The sequence below is a fragment of the Camelina sativa genome, chromosome 12 (genome assembly GCF_000633955.1).
Source record: "Camelina sativa cultivar DH55 chromosome 12, Cs, whole genome shotgun sequence".
In the NCBI taxonomy this organism is placed as follows: domain Eukaryota; kingdom Viridiplantae; phylum Streptophyta; class Magnoliopsida; order Brassicales; family Brassicaceae; genus Camelina; species Camelina sativa.
This window is the reverse complement of record NC_025696.1, coordinates 31085654-31100973: the sequence shown is the minus strand read 5'-3', so window position 1 is coordinate 31100973 and position 15320 is coordinate 31085654. Positions and strand designations below refer to the sequence as shown.

The window sequence follows — 15320 nt, the reverse complement described above, 5'->3', positions numbered from 1 at the left end:
ACTGGTATTGTTGGTGTAGGAGCGATAATGGAAGAAATCAAGACGGTAACAGAGCCGACTCGATCCAATTTCCAAGCCATCCTTGGATATGTCCTTGCAAATACCGCATTTGCAGCATAATGGGCCTCCGATATACATATTGTCTAGTAGTTACCATATTGTATAGATTTAGACTTATCATATCAAAGGGAAAACCCTAACCAATTGTATGTATAAATACTACTCTTAAGCGAATCAATACAGCAACACTTTTAGCCGATATTTCATGGTATCAGAGCAAGCAACTCTGTGACCTAAACCTAAATATTTTTTTTCTTCTCTTCTCGCCGCTGTTCACATCTTGACAGCCGCCTCTACTTCTCTTTTCTACGTCGGTGTAGCTTCTACTCTTCTTCATTCTCTGTTACGATGAGTTTGATCCCAGGTGCTACTCCTTCCGTCTATACTCTCAACGCATCTGATAACCCAGGTGCTTTGATCTCTTCCGTTGTTCTGAATGAACACAACTACTCTGAATGGGCTACTGAGCTCATGAATTCTCTCCAGGCCAAACAAAAACTTGGCTTTATTGATGGCACCATCCCAAAACCTACGACAGAACCTGATCTATCTTCATGGAAAGCTGCTAACTCCATGATTATTGGCTGGATTCGAACCTCTATCGATCCCGCCATTCGTTCTACCGTTTCTTTTGTCTCCAACGCTAAGGATCTTTGGGCTAGTCTCAAACAGCGGTTCTCCACTGGCAATGGTGTTCGACGCCAACTCCTCAAAGATGAGATTTCCGCTTGTCGACAAGATGGACAACCTATTCTCGCTTACTATGGGCGTTTGACTAAACTATGGGAGGAACTGCAAAACTACAAGACTACCAGGGCGTGTACGTGTGCAGCTGCTCCAGACATTGCTAAAGAACGTGAAGATGATAAGGTTCATCAATTCCTTTTCGGGTTAGATGAACGGTTCCGTCCTATTCGCTCCACCATCACGGATCAGGAGCCTTTACCAGATCTGAATCATGTGTACTCTCGGGTTATTCGTGAAGAACAGAACCTCAATGCCTCTCGCTTGAAGGATGCTGGTAAAACTGAGACCATTGGATTTTCTGTCCAAGCCGTACCATCTCTGTCTTCGCCACAGGTCGCTGCTGTCTCTGCTCCTCGACCCCGCGACCGTTCTTCCTTGTCTTGCACTCATTGTCATCGCCAGGGACATGACATCAGCGAGTGTTTCTTGGTTCATGGTTATCCCGACTGGTGGCTCGAACAGAATCGCCACGATGGTTCCTCCAACACTATGGCTCGCGGCTCTCATGGTCGTGGTACCAATAACCGTGGGACTACAACTCGCGGTGGTCGCTACAACTCTTCTGGCAATCGCGGTCGTGGTCGTGCCAATGCTGTCAACACCCGCTCTCCTTCTACGTCCACTAACTGGGCTTCCGATTCTATTGCTCAGCTGATCTCTCTCCTTCAAGCACAACGTCCGAACACCTCTTCTGAGAAGTTGTCTGGTAAAACTCGATCCACTGATGTTATTATTGATACAGGAGCCTCACACCACATGACCGGCGATTTACGTTTACTCTCTAATGTGGTTGATATTGTTCCCTCGCCGGTCACCAAACCCGATGGGTCTGCTTCTCGTGCCACCAAACGAGGCACCCTTACGCTCAACGATCAATATGATCTTCCTGATGTGCTTTTTGTGCCCGACTTTAACTGCACCTTAATCTCTGTTGCTAAGCTTCTCAAGCATACTGGTTGCATTGCTGTCTTTACTGACACCTTATGTTTCTTGCAGGACCGTTTTACGAGGACTTTGATTGGTGCGGGTGAGGAACGTGAGGGGGTGTATTATTTTACGGGTGTTCTCGCGGCTCGTGTTCACAAGGTCGTCAAAGAGTCTTCTTCGGCAATCTTATGGCATCAACGACTAGGACATCCTTCTACCGGTGTTTTGCTTTCTTTACCAGAATTTTCCTTTCTCGTTGTGATCTTGATGTGCTCAAGAGTTGTGATACTTGTTTTCGTGCTAAACAAACACGTGACGTTTTTCCAACCAGTCTTAATAAAACTACATCTTGTTTTGAGCTTATACATTGCGATGTTTGGGGTCCTTACCGCACACCGTCTTCTTGTGGTTCTGTCTATTTCCTTACTGTTGTTGATGACTTCTCGCGATCTGTCTGGACGTTCCTCATGGCTGAAAAATCTGATGTCTCTCGTTTACTACGTAATTTTTGTGCCATGAGTGAACGTCAATTTGGCAAACTTGTCAAAACAATACGCACTGACAACGGTACTGAATTTACATGTCTCACATCCTTTTTCCAAGAGAAAGGCATTCTTCCTCAGACTTCGTGTGTGGATACACCACAACAAAACGGCCGTGCTGAGCGTAAGCATCGCCACATCTTGAACGTTGCCCGTTTGTTGCTGTTTCAAGGTCATCTTCCTCGCAAATTTTGGGGAGAGAGCATTCTTACTGCCACTCATCTCATCAACCGCACACCCACACCACTTCTTCATGGTAAAACTCCGTATGAGGTGCTGTTCGGGACTCCTCCTTCTTACTCCATGCTCCGCACTTTTGGCTGTCTCTGTTATGCTCATTACCGGGCCCGTGACAAAGATAAATTTGGTGAAAGGAGTCGTCGTTGTATCTTTGTTGGTTACCCCTATGGCAAGAAAGGTTGGCGCCTCTATGACTTAGAGACCAACAAATTTTTTGTGAGTCGTGATGTTAACTTTCAAGAAACGGTCTTCCCTTTTACTACACCGGATCCTGTTTCCTCTGCTCCTACGCCACCATACTCTCCTCTGTTTTCCGATGATGATTGGGTTTTACCACCGTCTGGTCCGTCTTCTTCGCTGGTTCCTCCTTCTCCCGCTCCGGTTTTGTTGGTACCCGATTCATCCTCTGATCATGTGGCTCCTCCGTCTCCTACTACAGCTCCTACATCTCCTACTACGGCTCCTACACCTACCTCTCCTACCACGCCTTCTGCGCTCTTGTCTACGCCTCCTATCTTGCCTGTGTCTTCTCCTGGATTACCGGAGTTACTGGGTAAAGGTCATCGTATAAAGCGACCTTCTGTTCTTCTCAAGGACTTTGTTGCTCGTCATGCCACTGCTTCTACAAATAATACATACACCCCCCAACGCTTCTTCTTCTGGTCTCACTGATCCTAGCTCCTCCACAACGGTCTGTGGTAAGATTCTCGACGCTATTCCTATTTCCTTATCTGATAAAGAATTTTCGGATATGCATCGTGTTTTCATGGCAGCGATTACCGCTGGTACCGAACCTACTAGTTATCACGAAGCTTCTCTCATCAAGGAATGGTGCGATGCTATGGGTTTTGAAATCAAGGCTCTTGAGGATAATGAGACTTGGGAGATCACTACTTTACCTCCTGGCAAGAAAGCTATTGGAAGCAAGTGGGTGTATAAACTCAAGTACAATTCTGATGGCACCCTCGAACGGCACAAGGCTCGATTAGTTGTTCTTGGTAATCGATAGGTTGAAGGGTCTGATTTTACTGATACTTTTGCTCCCGTTGCAAAATTGACTACGGTCCGGTTCCTTCTCGCTGTTGCCTCTGCAAAACACTGGGAAGTACATCAAATGGACGTTCATAATGCCTTTCTTCACGGGGATTTAGAGGAAGAGGTTTATATGAAATTACCTCCTGGCTTTCATACCGCTGATCCTATGAAGGTATGTCGCCTTCGCAAATCTCTTTATGGTCTTCGACAGGCTCCACGTTTTTGGTTTGAGAAACTTGCTTCGGCTTTGCGCACGTTCGGGTTCAAGCAGAGCTATCCCGATTACTCTCTCTTCTCCTTCGTCCGCAATGGCATCATTCTGCATGTACTGGTCTACGTCGACGATCTCATTATTGCTGGTAATAATCTCGCCGAGATTGACCGGTTCAAAACATACATGAGCAAGTGCTTTCATATGAAAGATCTCGGCAAGCTTAAGTACTTCTTGGGTATAGAGGTTTATCGCGGGCCTGACGGTATCTTCCTCTCCCAACGTAAGTATGCTCAAGACATCATTCAAGAGGCTGGTCTACGTGGAGCCAAGACATTTGCTACCCCGGTTGAACCAAATCATAAGCTCGCTTCTGCTACAGGTCCGGTTCTTAAGCGACCCGAAGAGTACCGTCGTCTTGTTGGTCGCCTTATTTATCTCAGTATTACTCGTCCGGAACTCAGTTACATTGTTCACATTTTATCTCAGTTCATGCAGACACCTCTTCTCCCTCATTGGGAAGCTGCCATTCGCGTGGTTCGGTATCTTAAGGGCTGTCCGGCTCAGGGAATTCTCCTTCGTTCAGATAGTGTTACTTCTTTAATCGCCTATTGTGATTCTGACTGGAATGCTTGTCCTCTTACTCGACGGTCCCTCAGCGCTTATGTGGTTTTTCTCGGCTCTTCTCCGATATCTTGGAAGACTAAGAAGCAACATACTGTTTCTAACTCTTCGGCGGAGGCTGAATATCGTGCCATGGCCTATACTCTTCGTGAAATCAAATGGTTACGTCAACTGCTCGATACTTTTGGGTTGTACACTTCTCGGCCTATTCAACTATACTGTGACAGTCAGGCCGCCATACACATTGCGGCTAACCCTGTCTTCCATGAACGCACGAAACACATTGAGTCCGACTGCCATCAAGTTCGGGATGCTGTTCAAGATCGCCTCATTACTACCGAGCATATCTCTACCAAAGATCAGGTTGCTGATATTCTTACGAAGGCTTTACCACGTCCTGCCTTCGATAAGCTTCTGTCCAAGTTCGGCGTTCGTTATCACCCACCGCCAACTTGAGGGGGGGTAATGGGCCTCCGATATACATATTGTCTAGTAGTTACCATATTGTATAGATTTAGACTTATCATATCAAAGGGAAAACCCTAACCAATTGTATGTATAAATACTACTCTTAAGCGAATCAATACAGCAACACTTTTAGCCGATATTTCACAGCACCTAAGAGAAAAATGCCTATGAGGATGAGCCCAGACATAAGTTGGACTCGGTCAGAAACTTTGCTGGGATCTGCTCCTACCTGCGCGAAGATAGAGTTGAATTCAAGACCGGCACCGAAACAATATGCAAGAGCCGACCAGCTAAGTGCGTCCATTTGATGAGGCTCAGGTACTGGATTGGCGAGGTTCAGCGGATGTGGGGGAGCCAGGTTGAGGAAAGGATGGCTTTGTTCTCTCGTCAGAAGACGAGACGACCGTGGGAAAAAAGATGGTGGTGGTGGTTGGACGTCAGCTGCTCCACGTGACCGAATCTCATCCACGAAGGTAGTAAGAAAATCCCACAACGACATATCATTAGCCTCGTTGAGGAAAGAATTTATCTGTTCTCTCGTCAGAAGACGAGAAGACGGTGGGAAAAAAGATGGTGGTGGTGGTTGGACGTCAGCTGCTCGATGTGTCAGAAGCTCATCCACGAAGGTACTAATAAAATCCCACAACGACGTATCGTTAGCCACGGCTTTGTTAACGGAACCCCCAATGAAAACTCCGTTAATCAGTTCTGTCACCAGAACGGCTAGGTTCGGTCTGTCATGTCCTTCGTAGCTCATTGCCATGTCAGAGAAGAAAAACTCCTTAACGACATCGGGAACGTTGATTCCGGCGGAAACATCACTGACGTGGATGGATTTCTTCGTATCAGCGAACACGAAACCGGTGCCGGCGCCATTGCAGGAGAGATAAACACAGCCATCGTCGGAGGTCGAGAGACGGCCTGCGAGTGAAGGGAAGTGGGAGAGTGTACGGGAGAGAGAGTCTTGGCAGTGAGACTGAAGCGCCTCTTGAGGGACGTTAGGGCACGTGATGAAATATCCTTTCCCCATGTAGTGGCTAGAGAGCACATCAATGGAGAGCTTCAGTTTACGAACGACGGTTGATTTTTTATCTGGAGAAACTATGCTTCTTGAGATTCCGTCCACTGTATGTCCAAAAAAACTAGAGATGATGTCCTCTGTAAAACGACATGGCTCTATCCCACCGTTACTAACCTGCAACATAAACCAACATAAATCTTGAGTCCATTGAGAAAAATTTAAGAAAAGACATAAATCAATATAAATCTTGAGCCCATAGATCCAATATCTAGCATCCTATTTTGAGATAAATTTAAGAAAAGACATAAATCAACATAAATATTGAGTCCATAGATCCAATATCTAGCATCCTATTTTGAGCAAAATTTAAGAAAAGCCATAAATCAACATAAATCTTGAGTCCATAGATCCAACATCTGACATCCTATTTTGAGAAAGAAAAAAAGAGATCTGTCTGTGTGTTTTTTTTTTCCGATTTTAACTCCGATTTTAGGTAAATTCCGGGCGGAACACCGGCGCCTTAATTAATGGAGTAAACTAATAAGTCTCCTTGCTATATACTAAAACACATGATCAAACTGAACAATACCAAACGTTGGTTTACCTGCTCGAAGCCAGAAAGGTCAATCTCCGCTCGACTGGGTCCAGGGAAGCCCCGGAGATCGATCAGAGGGATGGAGTTGCCGGAACTCTCCATATGCGACAAGTTTTGACGATCGGAGATGGGCCGGATCACGTAGTTGTGAACGGAAGCTTGCAGAAGTCTTGCAGAAGCTGATGTGGGTATGTAATGTTAAGAGATGAAAAGTAAAGTAACAAATATGATCTGTGTGTGATGTGTGCGTGTGATGAGTTACGACGGGTCCTGAGTTATGTGTGATGTGTGCGTGTGAGTGACGCAGTTGTGATGTGAGAGTGAGCCGGCAAGGCGGCAAAGCATACAAAGCGAACCAAGCACTTGATATTTATTAAGATATTTGTTAAACCAAAGTTAACCATGTTCACACTTTCGCCTAAGTCGAATCTGCAATCACATAACTCACACAACTTGGTCGAATTTGAACTACGGTAATTTATTCATACAATATATAATTTTCTTTGCTTATTCAACGTCACTTCTTGCAAAATTTTATCAATTAACTAGATCAGGACCGTCCGATGTGTGAGTTTAATGTTTTGTAAATAAAACTAGATTTAATAAAATATATTAAAATTTATTGTACATTATTTATAATTTTTTTTTTGTTATAATACACAGATTTATATCCATATACAAATCTTTTATGTATGTTGCCATTAAAAGTGTATTTTTTATACCTAAGTATATTGTATGTTACAAATATATTATTTACCACCACCTAGAAAATGTCTATATGAACAAATTAAGTCAACTATTATATGTCTATTTACTTTCACTTTTGCATAGTTTATCACTAAAATTGTTGGCTAATAGAACTTTTTGAATAAAAAATAAATTACATCACAATAGTGTATAACTAACCATAGAGAGAACCGCGCTTCTGTCCTCCTCCCTTATGGAGAGGACCTTGCGTCCAACCTCCTCCACCATGGAGAGAACCTTCGCTCCGCCTTCCTCCATTGGGGAGAGAATCTTGCGTTCAACCTCCCCACCTTCCCCCCTTAGGGGAGATAACCTTGCATCCAACCTCCTCCACCATAAAGAGAACCTAGGCTCTGCCCTCCTCCTGTGTGGAGAGAACATGTTCACGTCTTTTAGCTATCTCAAAGTGGCTTGTTCCAGCAACTAATGAAACTAAAGACCCTTTTCCAACGTCACAAAATCTTTTGATAATAATTAATGTTAAAATTTCCAATATATTTTATGGAAGTTCTTTGACACACCATGATGTAGCCTCTTTCTCCAAGCTCTTATGGATCTGTCAACATTGATTTATGTTTTTTCAATGTATCTATGTTTGTTGTAGGCTTGTGTTTGATTAGGCTATTTTATCCAACCATTAGGTTGATAACCTTCTCCCCTTTATCTCCTTTTGAGATTGAACGAATGGTAACAATTATGTTTACACAAAAAAAAAAGTCTATGACCAACCAACCAAGGTTGAGAAATTTGAAAAAAATTTGTTAGGGGTAGATCCAACCCCAACAAAAGGGCCCGGCCCAGGAAAAGGCCCATAAATATCCCTTTCGAGAGAGAAGGATATTATGGTATTTTTCCTAGACGAACCGACACGATTTCCTATAAATACGGGCGTACGGCCTTTAGAAAAGGGGATCGAAGAAAAGCAGGAGAAGTCGTACAGCAAGTACAAGAGCTTAGCTCGTCCAAGCAAAAGTCAACGGTTCTAAGCTCATAGCTCGAAGAATCGACGAGAGATCAGCTCGTCTACTATCCTCGTCTACTTTTGTAACCCGTTTAAGTCGCGTTGTAGCCCGTCTTTTGTGTTTCGACATCAATATAATAGAAGAGAACTTCGACCCTCTTTGACCGAACTAAACATACTAATTGTGACCGAAAGGGACATCAACAATTTGGCGTGCCAGGAAGGGGGAGCCAAGTCAAAGTTTTCTAAAAAATTGAAGAACGGACCTACACCGACTGGACGAGATGACAGTAATTGACAAGGAAAGAAGCAAAGAAGCAAGCTCGTCGGGGGGAACGATCACCCCGGCAACGGATCAAGCGGAGCAGACAGTCCTTCCCACGCCGGACGCTCCAAGAAAGACCGTGACAGTAGAAAGTCCGGAGACCTTCGTCATAGCTACAAATTTGACGACCCCTGCGACCGCAGAGGCACCACAGGCGCCGACACAACTTTCTTTGCTCAACAATCAGCCCGTCTCTAGTATAGACGAACTGTTCCGAGGAATCTTAACACGCCTTGACCAGCAGGAAGAGCGAACAAACAACCGTTTGGATGCACTCACTGCGGCACATTTTAACTCGCAAGATGAAATCAACCATCTCAACAACGCTCGGCTCAACCCAGCAAACTTCACTTCGCTAAGAACAACGCCAGGGTCGTATGTGCAAACCAGCGGGTTAGGATGTAATCCTGTCCAGCACCCTATCGAGCGGAATAACGATGTAACCGATCTAACGAAGGACGCCGAGCTAAAAGAAATCAAAGAGCAAATGAAAGAAATGGCCGCAATGATTCAAAAAGCAACGGATAAGGCGCCCCAAGTCGGACTTATGCTCGAAGCAACACAGCGAACTCCATTCTCTCAAAGACTCGCTACGACGACGGTCAGACGGGCAGTCAAGCCACGGTTGGGTCACTATGACGGAACGGTCGACCCGCGAGATTTCTTACTCACCTTTGGCGTAGCCCTCGGCCCTTTACAGTTCAGCCCGGCGGAATACGACGCTGGAGCTTGTCAAGTTTTCGCCGAGCATCTAACAGGAACCGCATTGAGCTGGTTCTCGAGACTCCCACCCGGATCAATCGATAGTATCAGGGAGTTGATAACCGAATTTTTGAAGCAGTTTTCTGTTTTGTTCGAGGATAAGAATTCCCATGCCGACTTATACGCCTTAACTCAGCACAAGGGAGAATCACTTTGGTCCTTTATAGGGCGATTCAAGGAAGTTTACGTCAACATTTCAATTCCGGACGCTGCCGCAATTGTCGCACTTCGAAATGCGCTAGTGTATGAATCTCGGTTCAAGGAAAAGCTGTCTTTAACGCACATCGAGACCGTAGCCGAGGCATTACTCCGAGCTGCAAAACACATTGGGCTCGAGGAAGAGAAAGCTATCAATGCTAAGAAGCATTCTCTAGAGGCAAGTGCGATGCCAAAACAGCCAGTAGCCGCAGCTCCAAAAGTTGACTACGTCGAGCCTCGACAANTCTGATCGAGCATAAGCTTCGTACAGGAAAGAAATTATAGCAATCAAAGCCGCGGGTCGGCGACAGCAGCACGTCACCGACAGACGGAAAGCCGACTGCCGTCCAACAGGGTGTTGCCACGGTCGAAGAGGTGAGCCTAGACGAGAACGACAAGAAACGATGCGTCAANAATGGAGCGATACAAGAAAGGAGCAATAGTCGTCGATCCCGACAGAAGCAAGACAACCCGACCTGGACGAAGCGACGCCAAGCGCGCCGAATATATCGCTCGAAAATTTGTCAAGGATTCAAAGGTACTAGCAGACCAAAGCGAAGACGAGATGGAAATTCAGAACCTACTCACCGAACGGCGCGAAGACAGCGGTAACGAGAAACGACCGCATACAGACCGTAAGCCTGACCAACGTCCTCCGACGATACGACGAATCAACATGATAATGGGCGGGCTAGCCGGATGCAACGATTCGGTCAGAGCGATCAGAGATTATACTAAGAAGGCTGAAATGACGAAATCTTGGCCGTCAAGGTTCGAGGCTGAAGGCATGCCAATCACTTTCGACGGAAAAGATCTAGAAGGCTTGGATTTACCGCATAACGATCCATTGGTCGTCGAACTCTTGATCGGCGAAAGTGAGGTGACGAGAATATTGATCGACACTGGAAGCTCAGTCAACGTCATCTTCAGAGACGTGTTGGCCAAAATGGAAGTCGGCGAACGGGACATTATGCCAGAATGTCACTCTTTAACGGGCTTCGACGGGGATCATCTTATGTCCGTCGGCACCATCACCTTACCAATCTTCGTTGGGGGGATAGCCAGATACTTCCGGTTCGCAGTTATCGACAAGCCAACGATCTACAACGTCATCCTTGGAACCCCATGGCTCCACAAGATGAAAGCCGTCCCGTCAACATATCATCAGTGCGTTAAGTTCCCAACTTCGAAAGGAATATACACACTGCGTGGCAATCAGCAAACCGCACGGGCCTGTTTCCTGATCGAGCATAAGCTTCGCACCGGAAAGAAATTATAGCAATCAAAGCAGCGGGTAGGCGACAGTAGCACGTCACCGACAGACGGAAAGCCGACTGCCGTCCAACAGGGCGTTGCCGCGGTCGAAGAGGTGAGCCTAGACGAGAACGACAAGAAACGATGCGTCAATATCGGCACGGAGATAACATCCGCCATGAGGAACGAGTTGATACTCTTCCTCAAAACCAACATCTCAACGTTTGCATGGAGCGTGGCTGACATGAAAGGAATCGACCCAAGTGTCACGACCCATGAGCTCAATGCNTGTCAAGGATTCAAAGGTACTAGCAGACCAAAGCGAAGACGAGATGGAAATTCAGAACCTACTCACCGAACGGCGCGAAGACAGCGGTAACGAGAAACGACCGCATACAGACCGTAAGCCTGACCAACGTCCTCCGACGATACGACGAATCAACATGATAATGGGCGGGCTAGCCGGATGCAACGANTCTTCTCTGGTTACAACCAGATTCTAATGCACAAGGACGACTAGGAAAAAACATCATCTATCACAGATAGAGGAACGTACTGCTACAAGGTCATGCCCTTCGGCCTGAAAAATGCGGGAGCGACGTATCAACGATTAATCAATAAGATGTTCGCCGAGCAACTCGGCCGGACTATGGAGGTCTACATNAATCCATTGGTCGTCGAACTCTTGATCGGCGAAAGTGAGGTGACGAGAATATTAATCGACACTGGAAGCTCAGTCAACGTCATCTTCAGAGACGTATTAGCCAAAATGGAAGTCGGGGAACGGGACATTATGCCAGAATGTCACTCTTTAACGGGCTTCGACGGGGATCATCTTATGTCCGTCGGCACCATCACCTTACCAATCTTCGTTGGGGGGATAGCCAGATACTTCCGGTTCGCGGTTATCGACAAGCCAACGATCTACAACGTCATCCTTGGAACCCCATGGCTCCACAAGATGAAAGCCGTCCCGTCAACATATCATCAGTGCGTTAAGTTCCCAACTTCGAAAGGAATATACACACTGCGTGGCAATCAGCAAACTGCACGGGCCTGCTTCCTGATCGAGCATAAGCTTCGCACCGGAAAGAAATTATAGCAATCAAAGCAGCGGGTCGGCGACAGTAGCACGTCACCGACAGACGGAAAGCCGACTGCCGTCCAACAGGGCGTTGCCGCGGTCGAAGAGGTGATCCTAGACGAGAACGACAAGAAACGATGCGTCAATATCGGCACGGAGATAACATCCGCCATGAGGAACGAGTTGATACTCTTCCTCAAGACTAACATCTCAACGTTCGCATGGAGCGTGGCTGACATGAAAGGAATCGACCCAAGCGTCACGACCCATGAGCTCAATGCCGACCCGACGCATAAGCCGATCAAACAGAAACGGCGCAAGTTAGGCTCTGAAAGATCGCAAGCAGTGAACGACGAAGTTGACAAACTCCTCGGCGCCGGGTCAATCATGGAAGTAAAATATCCAGAGTGGCTAGCTAATCCGGTGGTCGTCAAAAAAAAGAATGGAAAGTGGCGAATTTGCGTCGATTTTACCGACCTTAATAAGGCTTGCCCAAAGGATAGTTTCCCATTGCCAAGAATCGATCAGCTCGTCGAAGCGACTGCAGGCAACGAGCTGTTAACCTTTATGGACGTCTTCTCTGGTTACAACCAGATTCTAATGCACAAGGACGACTAGGAAAAAACATCATCTATCACAGATAGAGGAACGTACTGCTACAAGGTCATGCCCTTCGGCCTGAAAAATGCGGGAGCGACGTATCAACGATTAATCAATAAGATGTTTGCCGAGCAACTCGGCCGGACTATGGAGGTCTACATCGACGATATGCTCGTCAAGTCACAGCACACAAAGGATCATATCACTCATCTGCGACAATGCTTCGATACCCTCAACAAGTATGGGATGAAGCTTAACCCGGCCAAATGCACATTTGCAGTCAATCCGAGGAATTCCTTGGGTACCTGGTAACCAGACGAGGCATCGAGGCAAACCCGAAACAAATTAAGGCGATCATCGATCTACCACAACCAAAGAACGCCAGAGAAGTACAACGATTAACCGGACGGATCGCTGCTCTAAACCGTTTTATATCCAGATCAACCGACAAGTGTCTACCATTTTACCAGCTTCTCAAAACAAAGGGCAAGTTCGAGTGGACCGAGGCCTGTCACAGTGCGTTCAACGAGCTAAAGAACTACTTATCGACCCCACCGATCTTAGCAAAACCGGAGCTCGGCGAAATCTTATTTCTTTATATCGCGGTCTCAGAGTCGGCCGTCAGCGGTGTACTCGTTAAAGACGATCGAGGAGAGCAACGACCCATCTTTTATATAAGCAAATCACTCGACGACGCGGAAACTCGTTACCCGACAGTCGAGAAGGTTGCCCTGGCAGTCGTCACGTCCGCAAGAAAGCTCCGACCGTATTTCCAGTCGCACACTGTCGCTGTCCTGTCCAACCAACCTTTACGATCCATACTGCACAGCCCGAATCAATCGGGCCGACTAACAAAATGGGCAATTGAACTTAGCGAGTACGACATCGAGTATCGAACTCGTCCAGCTGCAAAGTCCCAAGTACTCGCTGACTTTCTGATTGAACTACCGCTTGGGGAAGCCGAACCAACACCCACTGACCCGTCAGATGACCGGTGGACCCTACATGTGGACGGAGCATCCTCTCATCTTGGGTCAGGAATAGGAATTCGGCTAACTTCGCCGACCGGAGAAATTTTGGAGCAATCCTTCCATCTCCGATTCCAAGCAACCAACAACGTCGCCGAGTACGAAGCACTCATCGCCGGTCTAAAGCTCGCCAACGGAATGCAGATCATGCGGATAAGAGCTTTCTGCGACTCTCAGCTCGTCGCCAACCAGTTCAGTGGAGAGTATGACACCAAAACGCTTCGACGAATTTGAGCTCATCAAAATTCCCAGAGGAGACAATGCCCCGGCTGACGCTTTGGCAGCACTCGCTTCAACATCGGATCCTGACCTTCGGCGAATCATCCCGGTGGATAGCATAGATACGCCGAGCATAAGCGAAGCGTATCCCGAGACTTGCCTCGCACTCCACCAGCCCAATGAAATTAGGACGACTTATCGAACGATGAGGTCACACCGAGGATGCGAACCAGCCTCAGACAGCGACGCAACAGATTGACGAGTCGAAATCCGAGCATACTTAGCCGATGGCGACGTACCAACAGACAAATGGGCTAAACGAAGATTAAAAGCCAAGGCCGCCCAGTACACCTTAATGAAAGATCATTTGTTACGATGGACGGCGGCAGGAGCCCTTTTGCTCTACATATACGGTGACGATACCGAGCGCGTCATGATGGAAATGCATGAAGGGGCCGGACGAAATCACTCAGGTGGCCGAGCCTTGGCACTGCGAATCAAGAAGCATTGCCATTACTGGCCAACGATGATATCTGACTGCGAAAAGTTCGTTGCCAAGTGTGAAAAATGCCAGCGACACGCCCCCNCACGATCACGACAGGTTTCGATCTCCTCTCATTCTTCAAACGGCCTCCGACCAAGGGTATCAAGGTCGCCCTGCTCAAGTGCGGGAATTACCACTTCCGCACATAAANAGACAAAAGCGATATATACTCGTCCTTACCGATTATTTCACCAAGTGGCTCGAGGCCGAATCTTACGCAAATATCAAGGCGAGGGACGTCCAACTCTTCGTCTGGAAATATGTAATCTGTCGCCACGNTAACCCCGTCAACACGACAGAAGTCGTAGTAACGTTCAAACGAACGACGGGTGGCAATGACGTAAGCCCTTAATCGCTGAATGCGAGCGTTATAGTAGTTAAGTTCTGATTGAATCACCTCGTCGGATCTAACGCCGAGCTGTTCCCACGCCCTGCGCAACCACGCCGATCTTGTCGTCACCGGCATTAGAGCAACTCTCTTCTTCCTACAAAAACAACAAACTCACCAAGACAGGATTGAAGGGAAACACAAAGACTATTTATAAGACGGGGAGCACAAGTCCTAACAGGCGCAAGTTCCCAAAACGAAAAAGGCATTCAATGAATCCAATAAGCAACGCTTCGAAAATTAAAGCATTAAATGAGACCCTCAATTAATGCCCCCAAAAGGACGAATAAAGTTTTCAAGGGAGCCGACCCCTATACACGGCGCATAAAGTACGAGGGAGCCGACCCCAAAACACGGCAAAAGAAAGATAGTACGAGGGAGCCAACCCCTCAACACGGCGATAACACTGATCACGAGACTAGGCCAGCAACCGGAGACTCGCGCCCAGGAGTGGAAGGACGAGGTAACCCTTCGGCAGAACAGTCCGGAACCTGCTCCTCGACTCCATTAGAAGGTTGGTCGGTGACTTGCGCCTCAACTCCGTCTGAAGGGCGATCGTCAACCTGCTCCTGCTCGTCCAGTTCTTCACCCCCGATCTCCCCACTCTCCGACCTTTCATCCCCACCCTCATCAGTATGACCCTCCGTATTCCCGCTGATTGGGGAAGCGATCCAAGTCGGAATTGGGGGGAGAGGCCCGGCAAAAATCTGAGACAAGTCAAAATCAGCCTCGGAGATGTC

At 47.1% G+C, this 15320-nt stretch overlaps 2 protein-coding genes across 2 annotated transcripts; both read left to right on the top strand.

Moving 5' to 3' along the window:
• LOC109128035 lies at positions 409-2253 on the top strand. Its single transcript, XM_019233710.1, has one exon. It carries the CDS (start codon positions 409-411, stop codon positions 2251-2253), a length of 1845 nt encoding a protein of 614 aa, XP_019089255.1.
• On the top strand, positions 11367-11819 carry LOC104734041. The gene has a single exon (XM_010453553.2). It carries the CDS (start codon positions 11367-11369, stop codon positions 11817-11819), a length of 453 nt encoding a protein of 150 aa, XP_010451855.2.

What these genes read in the sequence shown, in the direction of transcription:
- LOC109128035 (XM_019233710.1), top strand. Translation starts at nt 409, where the DNA reads ATGAGTTTGATCCCAGGTGCTACTCCTTCCGTCTATACTCTCAACGCA.